The sequence below is a fragment of the Olea europaea genome, chromosome 16, assembly GCF_002742605.1.
Source record: "Olea europaea var. sylvestris chromosome 16, O_europaea_v1, whole genome shotgun sequence".
Taxonomy (NCBI): domain Eukaryota; kingdom Viridiplantae; phylum Streptophyta; class Magnoliopsida; order Lamiales; family Oleaceae; genus Olea; species Olea europaea.
The window spans coordinates 1,866,340-1,887,498 of record NC_036252.1 but is presented as its reverse complement, the minus strand read 5'-3'; the positions used below and the strand labels follow the sequence as shown (position 1 = coordinate 1,887,498).

The following is a 21,159-nucleotide window of genomic DNA, read 5'->3' as shown; positions in this document are numbered from 1 at the left end:
ATTAACCTGATTAGATTCTTCAAAAGACTATGAAAGGTAACAAACCCAGATGCCAGCTCCAAGAACAGACTTAAAGTATGATCAATAACTTCCTCACTCTGCATGTAGAAACAAATAGAGATAATAAAAATCCCCCAAACAATATCAAAAAAACGATGCAAGAGTAGAATCATCACCATTGTGTAGCACTTGAGGTTTGTAGCAATTTTTCGAACGATAAAATCTAATAATAAAAGGTGATCATGGAGCCCAAGAAGTTCCGATAATCGGGTATACAACTGCTGCAATCAAAGAGAGAGGTTCAAGGTTTGCATAACAAATCGATCTCTCTTTAATGAGAAGAAAAATATCACCTTTGATGAATGCATAGCCTGGTCACCAACATAAGACTTTCTGAGATGCTGGAAAAACGTGAGAATTGCACGATCAAGTCTTTGCTTACTTAATTCGCCATACCTCTGCAAATCAGCCATACTTGAATAAGTTCACTTCAGTCATTCCACTAAACATATTAAGGGAACTTTTTTCAGATACAATCTACTAAAGAAGCAGTGATGTCCTATAAGAAAAACATAAAAAAAATTCTCACTTTTTTGTTACCTAATGTTAAAATGTGAAAAATACTCGCAACAAGAGAGAGAGTATGCCAAGAAAATGATTTCACAAAGATAGAACAATGTTTGGGCTTCACAGAATCTTGAGAGAAAATTATAGCTAAAAGTTAAATTCCAGGAAGAAACACCACAGTCTGTGAGATGTTTACTAGGATGGAGTGGGCTGAACACTTCGAAAAGTTATCAAATATATGCGATATACAAATAGAAGTGAAAAAAAAGGAGAGGCGAAGAGCATTAGAAATCATGGAACTTATTTCCATTAAAAGTTTCAAAGCTATCTCAAATTAAAGGTTATCTTCTCCTGTTGGTCTACCTGACTGTGTACCCCACTATCAGCAACATTTACTAATCGTAAAACACGGGCTGAAAGTTCTGCATCAATTACTTCTTGTGATTCCACACTGCATGATAGACAGACATGATATCATTAGTATAACACAAAATTATTTGAGGTGTACATAACTGGGAAGAAAATCAAAACATTATGTTCACCTGCACCCAACAGACTGCTTTGTTTTTAAGATAGCAGCAATTATATGTACAATCCAAGCAAGCTTGGCTTCAACCACAGAAAGTTCGCCATTATCACTTGTCTGGAGCTGACCTTTTTCCTATTAAGCAAGAGAATGAAAAAAAGACCAAAGATTTGTCAGAAGGTTTGGGAGGTCAGGAGGAATGTAGCTGAAAATGTATCAGTTTTTGATTGAATATTCATCATACCACATATACTTGTAAGACGGGCTCCAGGATATTTATAATAAACATGCTACTGCTTTCATACTGAAATAATAAGCATTTATATAGGTCAAAAGGAAAAGGAAAGTTGATTAGGGGAAAAAAGAGAAGAAAAGAAGTATAAAGAAGTAACACTATCAGAAAAATTAAAAGTCATGTCTAAATGCAACCTGGAATCTGCAAAGATATGGAAAAGAATCCAGCTGATCTTGAAGGAGGTCAACATTGTCCAGTGGATGCTCCGAAATATCATCAGGTAGCCCAGCCTATAATGACAAGTTGAAACAAGAGGAAATATGGTTGCCAGAAACTTATTCAGAGTCTAGTTATATATGCCAGAACTATACCTGCACAGAATCCAATCTTGACACGATAAAACCTTCAGTAATTTTTGGCACGAATTCATCGAGCAAGCTTGGTGCATCACCTTTCAGATACGGTACAGAACTCACCAACCTAGACCACAGCCCCAAAAGGTAATACACACTGCTGCTGGCCCACTGAAAGAAGACACAAACTTAAGCGAAATTTTAAAGCATCTTCAGATTCAAACGCCGCATCAAGGTCCTTGCAGGCTGAAGCTAAAGGACATTGTGCAAACAATTATGAAAATCAGTTAAAGTTTCTTCACAACCACATACCTGCCAGGATTGCAGAGATTTTGACGTGAATTCTGCAACTAAACGTATCCAATCAACGTAGCCTTCCATAGTCACAAGTTCTGACAGCTGCATCACATAGTCAAATTTACTCATCTCGCAGATAGTCATACTTAATAATGATAGCATTGACTAGAACATACAGGAGTTATTCAGACAAAACGAAAGACTAATATGGGGTGGAAGCTACTTTGTATCAAAACTCCCAAGAGAAGCACGACCCGGGGGTAGAAAATTACGAAAAGAACACAGAAATGTGTATATGCATTGAAGTATGGCATTCTACATAATAAAATAAAAGAATATGTTCAAGTAGCGTAAACAATGAATGAAAGAGCAAAGGGAGAGGAATAATGGTAAAAACACTAAGATTCTCTTGACCACCAAAAGAGAATTCTCAACTTTTTTCTAATAGCATTCTCAACTCATTCAGAGCTATACCATTTTTCTCCCTGAATTTTGTTTCCCTGCATGTTTTTTGCAAAAGGAATGGAAGGAACCAATCTTAATTTTTCGTCCTGTCAATCCTGAATCTACATGCTACTCTCCTTTTCATAGTTATCTTACATCTGTTGGCAGAATGATAATCCAACATCAGTTATCATATGGATTGACACAGCAGGTCAGCACTGACACTGCATTACAAAGTATACGACGTCCACTAAACAATTTTGCAGCTATGTCCATTTTTTCCTTCATTTCTCAGTTTCAGATTTGTATATTAAGCAGATTGGCATTAATGGTTTACCACATTTTTTCAGCAGAAATCCCTGTTCTTTCTTAATGGAGATTATAACTTTCATAGTAAACAGAATTTCCCAGTCAAAGACTACTTACAAGTTTTCTATGGTTTATTTATCTAAATTAGCTTCCCACTCTAGTTAAGCAATAAATCTATACAGCACCAGCAAGTAGATCACACGTGCATCACTAGCAAAGCAATAATCAGAATTTTTACAACCAAATCCACCAAACAGAACCAATGTTTTAGAAACTGATGAAATCAAAGTGAACGCTCAAGAAGTCCAGTACTGAGTTATATCAATAGTGAGTTGTTGTTATGGTAGAAGAACATGCTATAGAATTTGGGCTTTCATTTCTTCTGTCTAAGAATTTATTTTGTGATAACAATTTTGCAATTCGTGTAGCATGGCGTTCAAAAGCATATATATTGATATATAAATGGAAAACTGCAGCCACGTACCAAACCTTTCTTTTAAAAGCAGATTTTGCCCAAATCTTTCTTTGTGCCAATGTGGGTACCAAACTTTTAAAAAACTCGCACCTCAAGTCCAAAATGACAGTTTTCGTCAATTTGACCACAAATCGTCAATTGACTCCCAAAATTTAAAACTTAATCATTTTCACCAAATAAGGTAGGGACTTTTTTCACAAACCACATTTCTCTTATTAAATTAAAAATTAAAAAAATAAAAGCAAAACCACAACCCATCCCCCCATCTCCTTCTTCTTCAACCACTCAAGCTCAAAACCTAAATCACTCCATCCAATCGCCACCACCCATAGCCACCCCAAGCCATTACTATACCAGAAAAAGAGGGACCCACTAACACCACTACCGTCACAATCCAAAATCATTTCCACCACAAATAGACCACAACTAATTCACCAAAGTCAACAGAAGAAGTCCCAGAAAGATATCAACGTAAATCAGAGTTTTGAAAGGAATTTTACAGAGTTGAAAACAACAATTATTAACACCTTTAATGTTGTTTGATCTGGTTCCACCACCACTGCCGCTACTCCCCTTGTGCTTCGTCAAACGAACAATTTATGGGAAGGCAAATGGCTTGCAATTTGAAGCAAGTCAACTATTACTAATAGGTTGTCCACATTGGTATATGGGTTGTTGCGTGTCAAAGCTATATAAATACATATATATATATACACACACACACACACACACACACACACATATATATATATATATATACACACACACATATATATACACACACATATATACACATATATATACATATATATATGTGTATATATATGTGTGTATTTATATATATATATATATATGTATGTATGTATGTATATACATATACACTCACACACATATATATATACAAATGAATGCTGCACAAATGTCTCAAAAATCCAACCTTCTCATCAACGTAATCTTGCTAAATAGCCTGGATTAAATCAGACCCAGCTTTCATTTTCATTAACTGTAACCATCGATTTTCCTATTCTCTTCATAAAAATCAACAACACCGCCACACTTTTAGAGTTTATGAGTTGTGGGTGTTGAACTTTGATGGCAAAAAAGAGAATAATGGAGAAATTTGAGGCGAATGGGAATCGAAAAAGTAGCAATAGAAGCCAGAAGCAAAAGAAGGGGATGAGCAATCGAATGGAGTGGAGGATCTTTTCTTCGAGCCGGGATTCAATAATATTCACAAAGGTTACCAAGTGGCAAGGGGAATCAGACGTGTTTGGAGTTGAACTTCGATTTAGGTAGTGATGATGTCGGCGTTGGGTGGGTAGTGCTAGATGCCAGTAGTGGCGGTTAGGTAGAGTGGTTTTGATTTTGGAGAAGGAGATGAGGATGGGTTGAAATTTTATTTTTTGTTTTTAAATTTTTAATTTAAGGGGAGAAATGCGATTTGTCAAAAATGCCCCTGCCTTATTCGAGGAAATTAATAAAGTTTTCTTATTTTGGGAGTCAACTGACAATTTTGTGGTCAAATTGACGAAAACCATCATTTTGGACTTGAGTTGCAAATTTTTTAATAGTTTGGTACCCACGGTGGTACAAATGAAAGGTTTGTTACCATGGCTTCAATTTTCACATATTTAAATCCATGAATAGCTTTTCAAGGAAAACATTTGTACTAGATCCATTAAATCAATTCCCAAAAAAAGGTTGGCAAATTTGCTAACAAAATCCTTAGGATGTTTGTTTGTACAATTTATTTGTAACAAACTTGGAGCACTAAACATATATGCTCAAGCCAGAGGGCAGTGTTAGAACTCTGTATTGTTTTTATTCTAAAACTGTTGTAAGATTTCATTAGTGTAATAGGAATTCCTTATAGTAGTATGCATGATTTTTCCTACATCATATGTGGGTTGTTCTCCTCATCACTATTTATTATAAATGCAAGAGCCCATATGCCCATTACGAATGAGATAGAATGAAAAACAAGCTGATGTTATTCACTAAGAAATTCCAAACAACCAAAGAGACCTCTCCTCCCTTCTGTAAATCTGTGAAAGGAACAATAAGAAAGGAACCAACAGGCAAACAATCTGTACAAGAACAAAAAAGGTAAAAGCATATTTCAAACATTAAATTTATTAAAAAAATAATAATAATACCAAACTTATGCTTACTAAATATCAAATAACTTAGCACATCTTAACTTGTAAATATATATGCACGAGAAGCAATAATAATGAAGATTTAATAGACTACCAAACATAACAGTAGCATGCAGAAATGGCAGGCAACATGTCAGAAGAATATGAATTGAATACCTGATAATTAACTTTGAAGCGTCCCAGGAGACGACAAAACTCATGGTAGTTATCATGATCGGCAAGACCTGATTCCAGTCCCAACACATTATTTATAAAGGAAATGACTTGGGTGTGGCAGAAAGGAAAACGTAAATAAACAAAATTAAATATACAACGTTACAGTCAGAAGAACTTTGAAACAAATAGTGGCCCACATACCTTGCCCTGTTCGTAAAATTTCTTTGGTCCCAGACATTAGATGATCCAAAAACTTAGAACGGGCAGCATCATTTGTGAACAGAGAGCGTCTCACAGAAGCTAACCTCACCAAGCACTCCAGTGACTTTAAAAAATAAATAAAATAAAAATTAGGAACATAGCCAAATGTCATATGTCATGCAGTGTCCTTAAGAATATCAAGTACATGATAGTGATATTAGGTAATTTAACATACTTAAGAGAGCGTGCACAACATATAAAATAGCAGTCAATTTTAGAATCTGTACAAGAAATACAGAACCATATTTTTCCATTTGGAACATTGAAATCAATAATAGAGTTGGAACAAGAAGGATCGTGTCCCCCTAAAACAATATGTTTCCAAGTAGTAATACCCAGTAGCATTCCTTGAAGCCCTTAAAAACTGCCAAGCATTGTGACTTCGGAAACTTCATAGAAACAACTAACAGAATGAGGAGAGATGAAGTCTATAAAATTTCAAAAATAAAGTGAACTAGCACAGAGCTTGTTCCCTCTTGTCAATCACTAGTTGCTCAATTTTTTAAATCCCTTTTCTAATGGCTGGCCTATATTTTTGGATCAATGCAGACTACACCAACCATCTAATGCGCCACCCAACATATTTGAAGGTCCCACACATGCCAGCTCACTAACATAGTCAAGAGATAGCACTTCCCTATACATGAATTTTAACATTTGCTAATAAAAGTCAATTAAATGAAGTACTGAGAGAAGCAAATTCAATACAAAATTACGAGTCCAAGACTATAAATATGCTTACAAAGAATATGAAATAAACGAACCTCCTTTGACATAGGTGGCTTTGTGAGTGCATAATAATCAAAAAATATCTGTAGTGTAGAAAAATCCTCTACGACCGGCTTCCAAGGAGATGGAATCTGTGAAATTATAGCAGGTTCGTCTATGTCAACAATTTGCAGAAAGAATATACTAACCAACTTCTCTTGATGTTAAGAAAACAAAATGTTTCTTTATGCTTAATGTATAGTGTGTTTAACTTTTGAAAAACTAACATAAGAACAGATAGATAGTTTATATCTTTATCTCTGCATAACATGTTTATACGGACAGTTTGTTCATATCTTTACCTCTCCATAACACGTTTGTTAATCAAACAAGTCATACCTGAACAGTACCAAACTCTTCAGAACTTTCATCAATTGATGTCCCAACAAAATCAAATGACAAACATTTCAGAGAAAGAGATAGTGCCAATTCTCGCAAGCGATCAATAGCTGCATTGCATATGTTAAACCAGTAACTATCAAACTCAGAGCCAAAAGTATACATATTAACACAATAAGCTAGCAGTGTAGCAGAATGAGAACAAAAGCCAACACAGTACCATCATTTTTCAGTTGATGCAATGAAGTTAGAGATATCTGGAAAATTTGAAAGAGAGATTGATCCCTAAAGGAGCAGGCAATCCTTCTATGATGTGTTGAAGGCGATCCAGGATTTGGCTGAACGTAGACAGTCAAAAGGCATCAAGTAAGGTTTAGATAAAGAGAAGCTTAAGAAGAGAAATGGGGGAGAGACAGAAGTATGAGACCATTCTAGCTCTCAGGTGAAAAAACTACAATGCCATTGTGATTTCACGGGGTTTATTGTTGATTAGCATAATAACCAGATTTCTCAAGTTGCCCATTTAGTACATGTATGACATTCAGTTTCTGATTCTCCCAAAGCCCCCGTTTGACAACCATTAAAAAGAGTTTTTTGGGGAAAATGAGTTTTGGGATAGTGATTTTTTTGGAAAATGTATGGTTAAAAAGTAAGAAAAAGTTTTGGGTTTACACGTAGAATAATTTATTATCAGAATGTGTTGTGAAAATGAGTTTGACAAAAAAGGAGTTTTGTTCTAATGGTTGTCAAACAGGGGCTAAATAAAAACTTCATTGAGTATTAAAAGAGACCAACCTGATTCATCTCACAGACAAGCTGATTTAATAGCTTTAAACCAATAGCATAGTGATCTGTTGTTGCCTGATAAATAAAAACATTATCAGAAAGAATGTGCAAGCATTAGCATGCCAACATCTACAAGAAGAAAACAGAGCGTAATAATAGTGACGCTTTAAATAGAAGTTGTATAAAGCCCAAAAGAATGAACATGTCCACTTGTAAACTCAAGCGCTCATATATAAAAGATAAGAATGCCCATCACTGAACCTAAAAATGCTAATTCATCCAAAAAGAAATTAATATATTACAATCTTCCCATGGAAAAAAAAAAAAAAAAAACAAAAACAAAAACATAAAAACAAAAGGGGAAAAAGGTTTTCAAAAATATTTATAGAAAGCACCTAATAGAAATCCAAAGGATACTCAAAAGTATAACTACAGGACTGGCAAAAACAGACATGCACAGATGCACAACACAAATAAGATAAAAATTCTCTTTTTCTTAGCGAGCTTCATCGTGCAAAGTCCATTAGATTCAGATATTCCTATTTACAGTATCTATTTTTTGTTTACTTACCCTGCTTTAGATATGTTTTCGATGGTAAAGCGGGTTTAAAGGTAAAATGTGGAATCGACTAATGACAACTTTTCTCTTTCTAAAGGAGATATAGAGATGGTGGTAATGATGATTAAAAGAATTAATACGATAGCAATGATAACTTGTTTGGCATTGTAAAGAATCATCCGACAATACATCCAAAAATACATGCTAGGCTTCTCCAATATAAAAACAACGAAGATGACAAAGATGACTGAAGAGAAAGATTATAAATTTCTTCTTATTGAATATGAGCTATACATCGTCCCTTTTATAGTACAAAGAAGGGAAAAAAAAAGGAAAGAAATAATTGCCTACCAAATCTAAAGATTACAATAATCAATCAATCCTTTAATTACAACTCTAACTATGGAAATAAATAATCCCTAAAAATCGTGATTTCATCAATGACTATAAGTTGCTCAAACATAATTGTGTAAATTTTGGTCCAAACAATTCGTGCAGCCCGAAGGCTTATAAGAAAGCCCCTTAATTGCCAACAATCTCTTGGTAGAAAAAAAGGTATAATTTCATCGAATTTTTAAAAAATTTGATCAATTTTTTCCCACTAAATAAATCCAGTACTTTCGATTAAGTGAATATATTTTTTCCCCTTCCAAGAAATACATCGAGATATTGCCCAAATATTTATCTTTTAGTAAAATGGCAGGTATTTTAAGACGATGTCAACATTTGATAATAATCATCGTAAATACATGTAATCTTGCATAATTTTAAATAATGGGTTACATTTTAAGAAGTTGATTACATTTTCCATTTTCATGCTTCATTGACCATTTTCATTTTACCAGCCTAATGATGCCTCTTTATGTATGTCATGTATTGCGAGCATTACGTGCTCATAGTTTTATTCATACATTTTTTGTTTATTAAATATTTGTTAGTTGTTACTCCATTCATTTACAAAATATAAAGATCTGTACTTCGTTCAAGTCATTTGGATTCTCAAAGGCTTTAGATTGATATAAAAATATGGATTATTCTCTTTGTACCGAGGGGGGTTTACCGAAGCGTTTACCCCCTCTCACAAACACGCGGGCCCGCGTGTATTTAATAATGCCGATCCATGGTCCCCACCTTGATGATGTGATTAGAGTGTAAACGGTTAAGTAAACCATTATGTACGTGTAGCACGGTCCTAAAAATATTAGTGCGCACTTCCGCCCATCATTTCTGACTTTGAGTACACCCTAAAACTATGCATCACCAAAGGTCATTAATTGCTTCTGCTTAAGAATTCATAATAGAATAGCAAGATGAAACCAAGCTTTTCATAGTAGTTAACTGAAGATTGTGCAAACTGTGCTAGGTATATTCTGCAAATTTTCTACTTGTTTGATTTCACATAAACAACCAGTTCGTAAAACTCAACATCAGAATAATCAAGTAACCAAGTCAGGTTCAAAAATAAATTTCAAAAATTCATCACATATCTATTGTAAATTCATTTTAGAGAATGCATCGTATAATATGCCTTCTAAGTTTGGACTATCAAAATATAATATTAATAATACGTGCCTGCCAACTGTAATACTTAAATAAGTACTCAGTTAACCTAGGTTTCCTTCCTAAATGACACAAGTTAAAACTCATAGTATTTCCAGTAACGAGTATTTTCCATCGTTGCTAAACCGAAGGCTTAACCTTGCTTCGAATAACTTGTTATTAGTCGCTGCACAACAGCCATACAAAGCCTTAGACAACAAGATGCAGTCCGTGAACTTTGGACAGTAACTAGCTGTGATCAAACCCGAGTTTACATTTTGTCTCTTCCCGCCAATCATGGAACTTGTTACATTGCACGTTAATTCCCACGCTTTGAATTCCAAAGCTCGATCATGAGATTTTCCATCTTTATCAACCCTTTTTAACCCCCAAATGAGCTTAAATCTTGGTATTAATCGACCTCCAACAATCGTCAAATAATTGAGAATTTGGCGCTTAGCCCGGATCATATCAGGTCGTGACCTATTGGTACTATCAGTGGGGTTAGGTCTAGTCCAAGCATTAAGAAGATAGACTGCATGAGAATAACAAGGGCCAGACAACATATGCACACAGATGGCTACTTCCAAGGATGCAGAAATTTTGCATCAGCATAACATTATTTCATCATGCATAAAAATATATTACCTGATTTAAAAAGTTAATCGACTCTTTAACCAGATCTCTAAATCTATCGTCATCAAACCATCCAAATTTGGTAATTCGACATAGAAGCTGAACTAGAGATCCAATCACAAATGGCTGCAACTCTGGACCTCTTTTTGCTAGATAGTTTACAAGGTAATTTCCTTCAAAGAAAGTCCAAAACAATTTATAAGGATCATTAAAGAACATGTAAAAATATAGACAAACATTAGTTGGTTCTCTTACACCAAGGTTGTGCTTTTAATGTTGCTGGTGTGATCAAGCACACAGAAAATAGTGAATAACTAAATTCAAATCATGCTCACGCTAACAATAGAGATTAAATGAAGCCAAACAAACAAATATATAACAGAATAAGCAATTTTATTAGCATAACATTGCACTCAAAAATGTGAATGAGACAGTAGATTACGGATATCAAGGCGGAGCTGCAAGGAGAGACTATGCTCGGTCACTTGCTTCAACAAGCTTGAACTAGCCAACATCAATGCATATGGAGTCAAAGCATTATCCAGGATATACTGACACTGCGAAATATAATCAATGTTTGTCGAAAAGCATTTCAGTGTGTTTTCTGCATGAGTTCGTTCTGCAGAGTCTTGTGAATTGTAAAGCCTTTCACACAACACTTCCAACTGAGCTAAGTTCTCCATTATTGCTTACATCAAACCAAAAGACCCTTACAAATCATTCCAGGTGATCAAGACCCTGCACTCATCCAATCCAACCTCGGTCTACAAATTTTTCCAAATTTTGCTGTCACAAATTTTGAGCAAGAAAAATAAAATTAACTTGCTTATATACACTAAGAGAAGTGCATTAAGCGACATACAATCCATCTACAAGACATTCAAGAACATGTAGAAAAGTGCAGTAAGTTAAGGAAACAAATTACTAAATGGATATAAATACCTGGACACACAACTAGAAGTTAAAAATAATGACTAAGCAATGATGATTGTATAAAAATACAAATAGACCAAATGTTGCAAAACTGGCACTGTACCCTTGCGGAAAGAGTTGCATTTTGCAAAGCAAAGTTGGAGAAAAATTAAAGTCAAAAGGTAAAAATAAAAAATTGGAAATGGAACATTTAATAGAACTGTAAACCGATACAAAAATAGTGTCCCTCATTATTAAATAATTGTTCTTTACAAAAAAAATAAAAATAAAATACAATTATATATACATAAGAGCTGCAGATAAACGAACCGCTAGCTGCTCAGCTCCAACCCTGGCTATAAAAATAAAAAAAAAAAGAGAAATATACAAATTAATTGCTGTTTTCAATTCTTCGATTATATTAGTACATAAACACATTTATATAGCACACCACAGTTTAAAAATTTTTAAAAAAAAAAAATTACCACGCACGAGAAAGTGAACGGAATTAAACAGAAATGGAAGAACCTAGTAATTATCGCCTCAGAGAAAGCAAATATTGCGCTCGGACACAGAATCTTCAAGGGGAAGTTCTTCGCTGTGATCCTCACTTGTCCGCTGAACGGGTTAGAGTCAAGACCCGGACCAGGTTTATTTTATTTTTATTTTTTTTTTAATTAAAGTAAAAAATTAATTTTAACTTCATTGACTAACTTAGCCCCATCTGGCTACTATTTTTTTAAAATGAAAATGAGGAAAATAGTATTTTTTTAGAAAATGTGTGTTGAAAAAGAAAAAAATTCGACTTAATATTATTTTATGAAAATTTGTGTGGTTGAAAATATGATAGAAAAAAATTGAATAGAATTTAATTGGGGCCAAACAGAGACTTAGAGAGATGTTCGACGGAAATTATAATCTAACAGGGTTTTTTATACCAATTTTTATGGAAAAATGAATTTTAAAACGGTAAATTGATGGACATTGTGTGAATGAAAAATGAGAAAAAGTTTTTATAAAGAATGTATGGGTAAAAATAAGAGAGAAAAAATGTATTTTGATAAAAATGGAAATCAAAGTTTTATCAAAGTCAAAGTTAATAATTAATTTTAATTATATATTTGATGGAATACATAATTTTTTAACTTTAAATTTCATTAAATTTTATCAAAATCTAATAAAAAATTTTAATATCCGCGAAACAAGGGCTAAGATTATTTTAGCCCCATTTTGCCACCCATTTTTTGGAAATGAAAATGAGTGTAATAGTATTTTTTTAAAAAAATAAGTAGTTGAAAAAGAATGAAAAGTTTTAGATTTACGCATAATATTATTTTATAAAAATTGTGTAATTGAAAATAGGAGAGAGAGAAATGAAATGAAATGTAATGGAATGGAATGAAAATTAATGGGAGTTAAACGAGGGCATAGTTACATGTATTAATATTTTTCAATATGAATATACAAACTTAGAAGGGTAGTTTAGTAGTTAGACATTGGGTTTGTTCCTCAATGATCACCAATTCGAATTCCTTCAGAGCCACTAAGGTGAGTACCCGACTGTAAACTTTAGGATCTCATAAGTGCGCGTAAACTGACTCGAACACCCGCGGTCATAAAAAAAATGAATATACGAATAGATAATTTATCTATGATTAAAAAAAAAAATTACTCATGATTCTAGGGTATTACAGGTCAAGATTCTCTGGCGGCAATTCATTTGTTCAGGACGAAAATAGCAATTCGATACTCTTTAATTGAGGCATTTCTCCCAAACCTCGTAGTCATTCGTGAGATGTTTAAACAACATAAAGACGATTTACTAAAAGGGAGACAATTTCAGTTTGTTCTAATTATTTGATTTGTTCATATTTCTTCTTGGGGGTGTATATTGAATACCCGTAAACTTTTTAAATCCCAAAAAATAATTATAAGTTTTAATTGAATATACCCTTTAGATGGCTTCATTTTGATAAAAAGTACTTATAATAACGTAGCTAACCGATCTCATTGTGGAGAACAAAATAATGGCATTAGAAATAAGTGTATTTGGATATTTAAGCAATAACAATTAAAACTTCGTTTTGCGAGAAATTCATATCTAAGAATTTAACTATGACTCATTTCAAAATTAGGAAACAAAATTTAAAATTTCAAAAATCAGATACTAATAAAATTTATGTATGAAATGATTAATTAAAAAAGTATTTTATTAATTAATTATATTAAGAACTACCAAAATTCCCAACAACACCAAACGCTGAAACGACCACCACCACTCCAATAACCAAAAAAATAACAACACCACTAATCACGATGCCATTTGAACTACCATCGTGCAACGGTGATCAACGCCTCCATAGAATCATTGAACCTACCATTGTGTAGCACCGCCATCTAAACCCACCACCGCGCAGTGACAATCAGCAACCTCGAGATCATTGCAAAGAAGGCAAAAACCTATCCACCACCACAACTCCATAGCATATATTTTGGAAAAACTGAACTCAAGGAAAAAAAAAAAAGAATAATAGATCTGGTGGTACCAAGGCGGCTATGTAGTGTTGATACTACTTGCAGCGATGATGAGGGCCATCATTGCTATTGCGAGGCACGAGGCAGCACTCATGTGCTGCTGTAGGGGTGCACCAACACAGGGTTGTGATGATGGTTTCTCCAATGCAGGCAGTGACAACAAAGGGCTTGTGGTGTTTGTAGTCAAAGGGAAAGAGTGAGAGAGATTAAAAAAGGGTGTTGTGTTTGTCATTCATTATTTGAGAAGAATGTATTATAGAATAGTGATTGATATTGAAATGTATGGTTAAAAAAGAAGAAAAAAATTTTGTTTTACGTATAATATTATTTTAATGAAGAATGTGTGGTTGAAAATGAGTATTGTAAAAAAAGAATGAAAAATAATGGGAGAGAATGGATGACAAAAACAGACCCTTATGACAGGGAAAGCAACTGTTTAGGTAGCCTAAGACTTTAGAGATAAAATGAGGTATTATGTTTTGGGCAGAATTTGTATATTTAATATTTAAATATAAAATATTTGATTTATGGATAATGAAATTTCCTCCTTTGTTTTTAAAATATTGATCTTTAAAAATATGATGGGAAAACTAAGAAAGAAGATTTAAAATTTCAAAAATCAAATAATAATTAAATTTTATTTTATGAGATATTAATTAAAAATATATTTTATTAATTAAATATATTAAGATTACAATTTTTTTACTATTTGATAACAAATTATCGAATTAATCGGTCATAAATTTTTTCTCGATCATGAATCAAGAATTTTATGCGCCATAAATTAGTTTTAATCAAATATAAAAAAAATTATTACGAGTCATAATTTATTTAATAATCACAAATTTTATAAGTCACAACTTATTTTACGGTCACAAATTATCAAATTAATTAGTCATAAATCATTTCTCAATTACAAATTATCGAATTAGTTGGTCATGACTTACTAAATTCTAGTCACAATCACATGTTCTTTTAGATCACAAATTAATCAATTATTGGTTATAATACTCAAATAATTATTCAAAAACCCTCTTTGTCCCACTTCGCCACCAACACCACCACCCCAGCAGCAGCACCACCACCACACTACCAACAATACTAACACCAACAACAACAATTGTCATTGCTTCACAATGGCGTTGCAGACGCCGCTCCCCAATACCAAATAGCACCATATTTGCTTCGCAACAGCTCTTCCTAACTGAAGTGAAAAACCACCACTCTTCCTCAAAATCAGAAAAAACAAATAAAAACCAGGAAAATCATTGATCTTCCTCCACCACTACCGATTCCTCATGTATTCGGGTTTCCTCATCTAAGGTTTGTTTGCTTGGGGCTTTATATTCCAATTTTTGAAAAGCGATCCGACGGATCTGAAGGAGTGGTGTAGGCAAGTGGCTAATGGAGCCACCGTGGTGGTCCTACGCATGGTTGCATTGAGTGTGGCAATCCTAAGAGCGATTGCGCTATGTGTGGTTATTTGTTGGCGCATGACTGCAATGGTCCTACACGCTACGGCGGTTGGTTTCCAACTATAGTTACTGGTGGTTGTTTTCTAGATGAAGAAAGAGGCACACAAGAGAGAGAGAGAGATCACAATTTTTTATTTTTATTTTTATGAAAGGGGTCGATGCGGGGGTCTGGTTTATGGGATGAATTATTAGTATTATATTTATTTAGTACATATTAAATAATCAATTAAGATCCAAATTTTGTCATATAAAACTTAAAATATGATTTATGAAATATAAATTTTAAAAATAGGCCCCTATGTAATTTTCACTGAACTTTTTAAGATTGGCCCAACATGCTCTTAACCAGATTTCTTTCGGGAGGGTTTCAACCTTGACCCACTGGGCTCGACGTGAGTGGCATTATTCACGTTGTACAATACAATCCAAAGGAAAATGTCAGGATCTATGTGGAATAACAATTATTGGAGAGGGTTAGGAAAATATTTTTCTTTATAGAAAATAATATAGAATTTCTAATTCATTCCTTTATAGAAATAATAACTGACTATTTAAAAAAGATAAACTTATAAAATTTGATTTTAATCTAAAATATGATTAATAAAGGACCTCTTGGAGATACTCTTTTGGGGTCTGGAGCCTGTTTGGGAGTGATTTTGAAAATTGATTTTTTGACTGTTAAGAGAAAAGTGGGGTCCACTTGTGAAAGAAGAAATCAAATATGACGGCTGAAAATAATGAAATAACGGTCAAAAAATCAATTTTTTGGGTGAAAAATCGGGCCCAAACAGGCTCCTGTTCGGTAGTAATTTTGAGAATTGATTTTTTGACCGTTAGGAGAAAAGTGAGGGCTATCTGTGAGAGAAGAAGTCAAAAATTACAGCTGAAATAGTGAAGTAACGATAAAAAATTTAATTTTTGGGGGGTAAAAAATCACTCCCAAACGGGGCCTTAGTTTATTTCTTCTTGATAAATTTGAATCATTTTCAGAAGACAAAACTTGTATGCTCTCGAGTGTCTTGTATCAACTTTTTAAAATCATTAAGAGTATCGTTATCCATATGCCATCTTAAATCATATTTGATAATATTATTAAAAGATTAATTAATTAATTAATTAAACGGAGTGATAAATAGGAAATTTTTTAATCCTCACTCATCCTTGTTTTTAGAAAAAAATCTCGATGGAACGGGAATGATAATGACTACCCCAAATCTTCGACCCCTTATCTATCTCTACGAAGATTCAAGTTCATGAGCCCTTATTTATTTTCAAGACTATGCAATTAATCTATGGCTTAAATTCATTCTTCAACTCATGCACATACCATATATGAATTTTGCTATAGCTAGCTCAAATCATTTATTGCTATTATTTGGTTCTTTTCTTAATACTTTCTCCTTCCAACAAAAATAGGTTTATTTTCATTTAAATGTAATTAATATAATTAGAAATATAAATTTTCCTAATATAACCCTACATTAAATAATGATTTAAATATGAATAGTTCATATATACTGATAACAAAGTACATTGAGCCCCGTTTGGCCCCCATTAAATTTCATTACATTACATTTTTCTCTTTCTCTTATTTTCAATCACACAATCTTTCATAAAATAATATTACACGTAAATCGAAAACTTTTCCTTCTTTTTCAACCATTCATTTAAAAATAAAAAAAATATTCCACCTATTTTCATTTTTCGAAAATGGGGGCCAAACAGGGGCTGAATAAAGATTATTAAAAAATAATAAAGCAAATACACTTTTATTAAGGAAAATAACCTATAATTTGAGACAGAAGAAAAAGAAAAACAAATCAATCTTTATGGAACGAAAGAGATATAATAAATCTTTTTTCAAATCACATAAGAAAGTTATTCTTAAGATGTTATTTGCTCTCACAAATCTCATGGTATACCCGAGAATGCAAATCCATCTTCAAGATACAATAAAATCACTAATGTTGTCGGCTTTGTGCGCACACAATGATAATTTGAACATCAAAGTAATTGAAATCTAAATTTGATAGTTATAGCTTGTCCTCTAGAATTAGGCTCGGGCTGTTTGGTTTGGGTTGGTTTCGACCCCAACCCGATATCAAAATTAAATTAGTCAGTTTGGGTGAATTTTAATCCAAACTGAACCTATCTAGCTCTTAAACCAAAGCAACCCAAATTAAGTTAGTTTCGTTTGGTTTAGTTCAATTAATCGGTCTGACCTTTTGTCCAAATTGTTTTTTTAGGGAAAAAAATAAAAATTTGCCTCCAGTTTTGGGCTCATTTGAGTACATATAACTTTGCTTTCGATTAACACAACTTTTTTATTCGAGGTACAAAGCAACTAAAGTCTAAAGACAGCTTTGGAAGTTCAATTTTCTGAGTATGAAAATCATTATCTGCATTTTCAAAACATGTAAGCTATGATTTACGAATTAGAACATAACCTGTAGTTAAAAAAAAATCAATGTCGTAACTAATACATAACCATAGGTGTCATTATTTCAAACTACACTTTCAGAAGGCGAACTTATCACAAATAAAACATGCTATATAGAAAAAATTAAAGGTCCGTTTGATTACAGGAATGAAATTTGGGTTGAAAGAAAACGAATTCCACGGAATTGAATTGTCTAAAATTTATTTTATTGGGATTTGTCAATTAAATGTGTTTAATCAGTATAAATTTTCACTTGAAAAATGTTGAAATTTTAGATCTTTTGGTGTTCGTTTGATTTTATTTTTCATGAAAATCGTCAATTAAATGGATATATTTTTTTATAATGGTGGATAGAATTTATTTTCATTTCCAAAAAAAACTTGGAAAATCTGATTCTCATCAAAACCAAAGGAATTGGAATTCCTTCAAAACCTGGAAAATGCTATCACATGAGGGAAAGGTGGAAAAGTAATTCCATGAAAAATTTTGGTTATCAAACAACACAAATTGAGTGAAAAATGGTGCTTTCAAACATGCCCTTAACTAAAAAACAAAGCCTACCATTTGGAGCAGAAGACAACAATATTTATAAAGGATATAAAATATTATCGATATTTCCTTGAAAGCGTCCTTATAAAACAAAGTATTTATATAGCATTCAACAAGACTACCCAAAAAGGCAGCTTGGGCACCTCCAACTTCATAAGAATATAATTAAGCTTTTGATTTTGATTGTTCTTTTAAAAAAAATAAAATAAAAATGGAAACATGTGCAAGTGGTTTGGGTCGATTAATCAGCGGTTTGAGGCTTTAAATCATGGCTGAATCAACCCACAATATTTAAAATAAAACCAAAACAAATCAAACCAATTAACTATGTCAAACTGATCGATTTGGTTCGATTCTTTGACCGATTTTTCAATTTTTTGGCCCAGGTCTACCTATAATGACAAAGTACAAACAATAATTTGAGGGGGAAAAAATGTAAAATTCGAGTTTGATATGCAGTAGAAAAAGGGAAGAAAAGAACATCCAAACTTAATCTTTAAGTTGTTCTCGATTGAAATTACTTACATATTATAGTTTTTCCTTCTACCTCTCATCAAAGGTCACAACCATTAATTGGTGACTTTTAGGCTTGAATTGGCATCTTCTTAAATTGATTTGAACAATCAAAAAGGTGCAAGGTGCGGTGATGTGCAGTGATTATTTTGGTCACTGCCTAAGCCAAAACCGCACCCTCTTTCTCTCATTCCCCCAAGCCACGTACCACACACCTATCAATCATCTTTATTTCCATTTCGAACCTATTGAAGTCCTATCACTCTTAATTTTGAAAATGTTCTTAAAACAATTACAAGATGATGGCGACCCGAAAAGCCAAAATTATATGCTAAATCTATTTTTGGATTCACTAAAACCATCGCCACTCAATCCGATATATTGTTCTCTGATAGACATTTCTAGATTGTCTAATTATCATTTATTAGTAGTTTATTTGAAATAAAGACGAATATACTTTTATAGATAGAGTTTGATCATTTGTATTAGTTCACTTGTTCATAGTTCCTCGTTAAATAGTACGGAAATATTTGAGCCTTTATTCTTAGTGCTTGCTTTTTGAACTTTTAAATACTTACGAAAAGTGTGTCAAGGAATGTGTGTATGAAAAGTAGGTATAAGTATCTAAAAGTTCATCGAAAAATTAATAATGATGATAATGTATAGGGATGATAATTGAAAAACAAAAAATGAAGACCCAAGTGGTATTTGGTATGAATGATAGGGGACCAGGAGCTAATTACCCTAAATAGTAATAGAATGTTACATCAAAGTGGGATTGTAAACAAATTAGCATAAGAAGAAAAGATGTGCTGAACCTTTTATTGGATTTTTTTTTTTTTTTTCACAACAAATGAAAATCTACAATTCTACCAGTATGAATTCTGTCAAAGTTTCCATGGCAGTATAGCATTGATCTAAAATATAATAAAATGAAATGCAAAGACTAGGCCAATAGCTGAATTTTCTTAGATAAAAACTTAGGGAGCCACATTCATTGAAATATTTCTCGAGGCTTCAAAATCATCCACCTCTTGCAGCTAGACGATCTGGGACATTAGTCACAAAATCTAATAGACGGTTCTTTGGAATCTTGTCCGTTCTCAGCTACAACTATAAGCCAATGAGAAGTCAAGTCTTTCCAGTCATTTACCATCATCTTTTACGTAGGTCTACCCATGACGTTTGACATGACATCTACCTTTTATGTTCAAATCTCGATATATGTACACTTAACATGATACTTCGTTTACCCATTACTATCACGTCCCGTCCCATCCATAATCCTTGATGTGAATTTTGTCTACCCACTATAATATACCATCATCTTCTACGTATGTCTACTCACAAAACTTAACATGACATATACCCATCATCTCCACATCTCAATACATACCTATCATAAAATTTCATCTACCATTATTCCCACATTTCCATATATAGATAATCGACATGACATTATGCCTATCCATTATCTCCACATGTCCTTATTTACACACTTGACATGACATTTCATCAACCCATTATCTTCACATCTTCATAAATACATTAGTCACTCTCACTCCAAGGTACAGTATATTGAATTAAAATTATCGTAGTCCTTTAAATCATATACCATAAGTAAGAAAGGGTATGTTTGAAGCGAAATTGTTCTCCTGTCCACTTGTTGACAGTTGACGTGGCATTGAGAATCTTACTTATGATTCTCTAAGTAAGATTTTTTTTTAAAGTGGACAAGATAAGATTTCTCATTATGAGTAGGAGAACAATTATGCTATTTGGGGAGCAATAAAACATAGATTATAATAGAAAATCTGGCTCCCAGAGTAGTAGGTAAAAACCATGCAGAATAATTAGAATGAAAATCGTTGATTAAAAAGCAATATGGTTCTTGGCTTGGCTTTTGGGGCGAGAGGCCTAATTAGTTTCTATATCTGTTAGTCATGAACGTGGTATGTACAATTTAATTGAAACAAGATAGGTCTAGTTGCACACCAAACTAAGAGACAATAACAACAATTATTTCATATTTGATGTTAATTATTCAAGATTCTTTCAACGTTGTTTTAGGTGTGCAATGAATAATTTGAGTACATCATATGAAAAGATGGTTAAGTGATCGAAAAATATCCATTAGTAAGAAGTTGAAACAAACTTGAGATTGTATACTTTTCGAGAGACTCAATTATGTATTAATGAGAGCTCATTGGTTTTTGTTTTTTGTATTTTAGTAAAAATGAAAAATTCAAATGATGGGGTCATGTAAAGGGCATGTATAGGCACCGAATTGTAAGTGAAAGTCGTAAAAGAAAATGAAATATTGCTT

At 33.0% G+C, this 21,159-nt stretch overlaps 1 protein-coding gene across 1 annotated transcript in view; it reads right to left on the bottom strand.

Moving 5' to 3' along the window:
• LOC111412909 (exportin-7-like) overlaps positions 1-11,988 on the bottom strand; it is an 18,386-nt gene extending 6,398 nt beyond the window's left edge. Inside the window, exons 1-19 of the mRNA XM_023043774.1 lie at positions 11,850-11,988; positions 11,629-11,673; positions 10,852-11,195; positions 10,422-10,582; positions 7,685-7,750; positions 7,110-7,227; positions 6,890-6,999; positions 6,547-6,642; positions 5,723-5,846; positions 5,522-5,589; positions 1,994-2,080; positions 1,700-1,852; positions 1,523-1,618; positions 1,338-1,397; positions 1,110-1,228; positions 931-1,018; positions 354-458; positions 177-281; positions 7-98 (exon numbers count right to left, since the gene is read on the bottom strand). Of these exons, the coding sequence (XP_022899542.1) occupies positions 7-98; positions 177-281; positions 354-458; positions 931-1,018; positions 1,110-1,228; positions 1,338-1,397; positions 1,523-1,618; positions 1,700-1,852; positions 1,994-2,080; positions 5,522-5,589; positions 5,723-5,846; positions 6,547-6,642; positions 6,890-6,999; positions 7,110-7,227; positions 7,685-7,750; positions 10,422-10,582; positions 10,852-11,092 (1,889 nt within the window). The 5' untranslated portion in view covers positions 11,093-11,195; positions 11,629-11,673; positions 11,850-11,988. The remainder of the gene's footprint in view (positions 1-6; positions 99-176; positions 282-353; positions 459-930; positions 1,019-1,109; positions 1,229-1,337; positions 1,398-1,522; positions 1,619-1,699; positions 1,853-1,993; positions 2,081-5,521; positions 5,590-5,722; positions 5,847-6,546; positions 6,643-6,889; positions 7,000-7,109; positions 7,228-7,684; positions 7,751-10,421; positions 10,583-10,851; positions 11,196-11,628; positions 11,674-11,849) is intronic.
• Between the last annotated feature and the right edge of the window lie 9,171 nt (positions 11,989-21,159).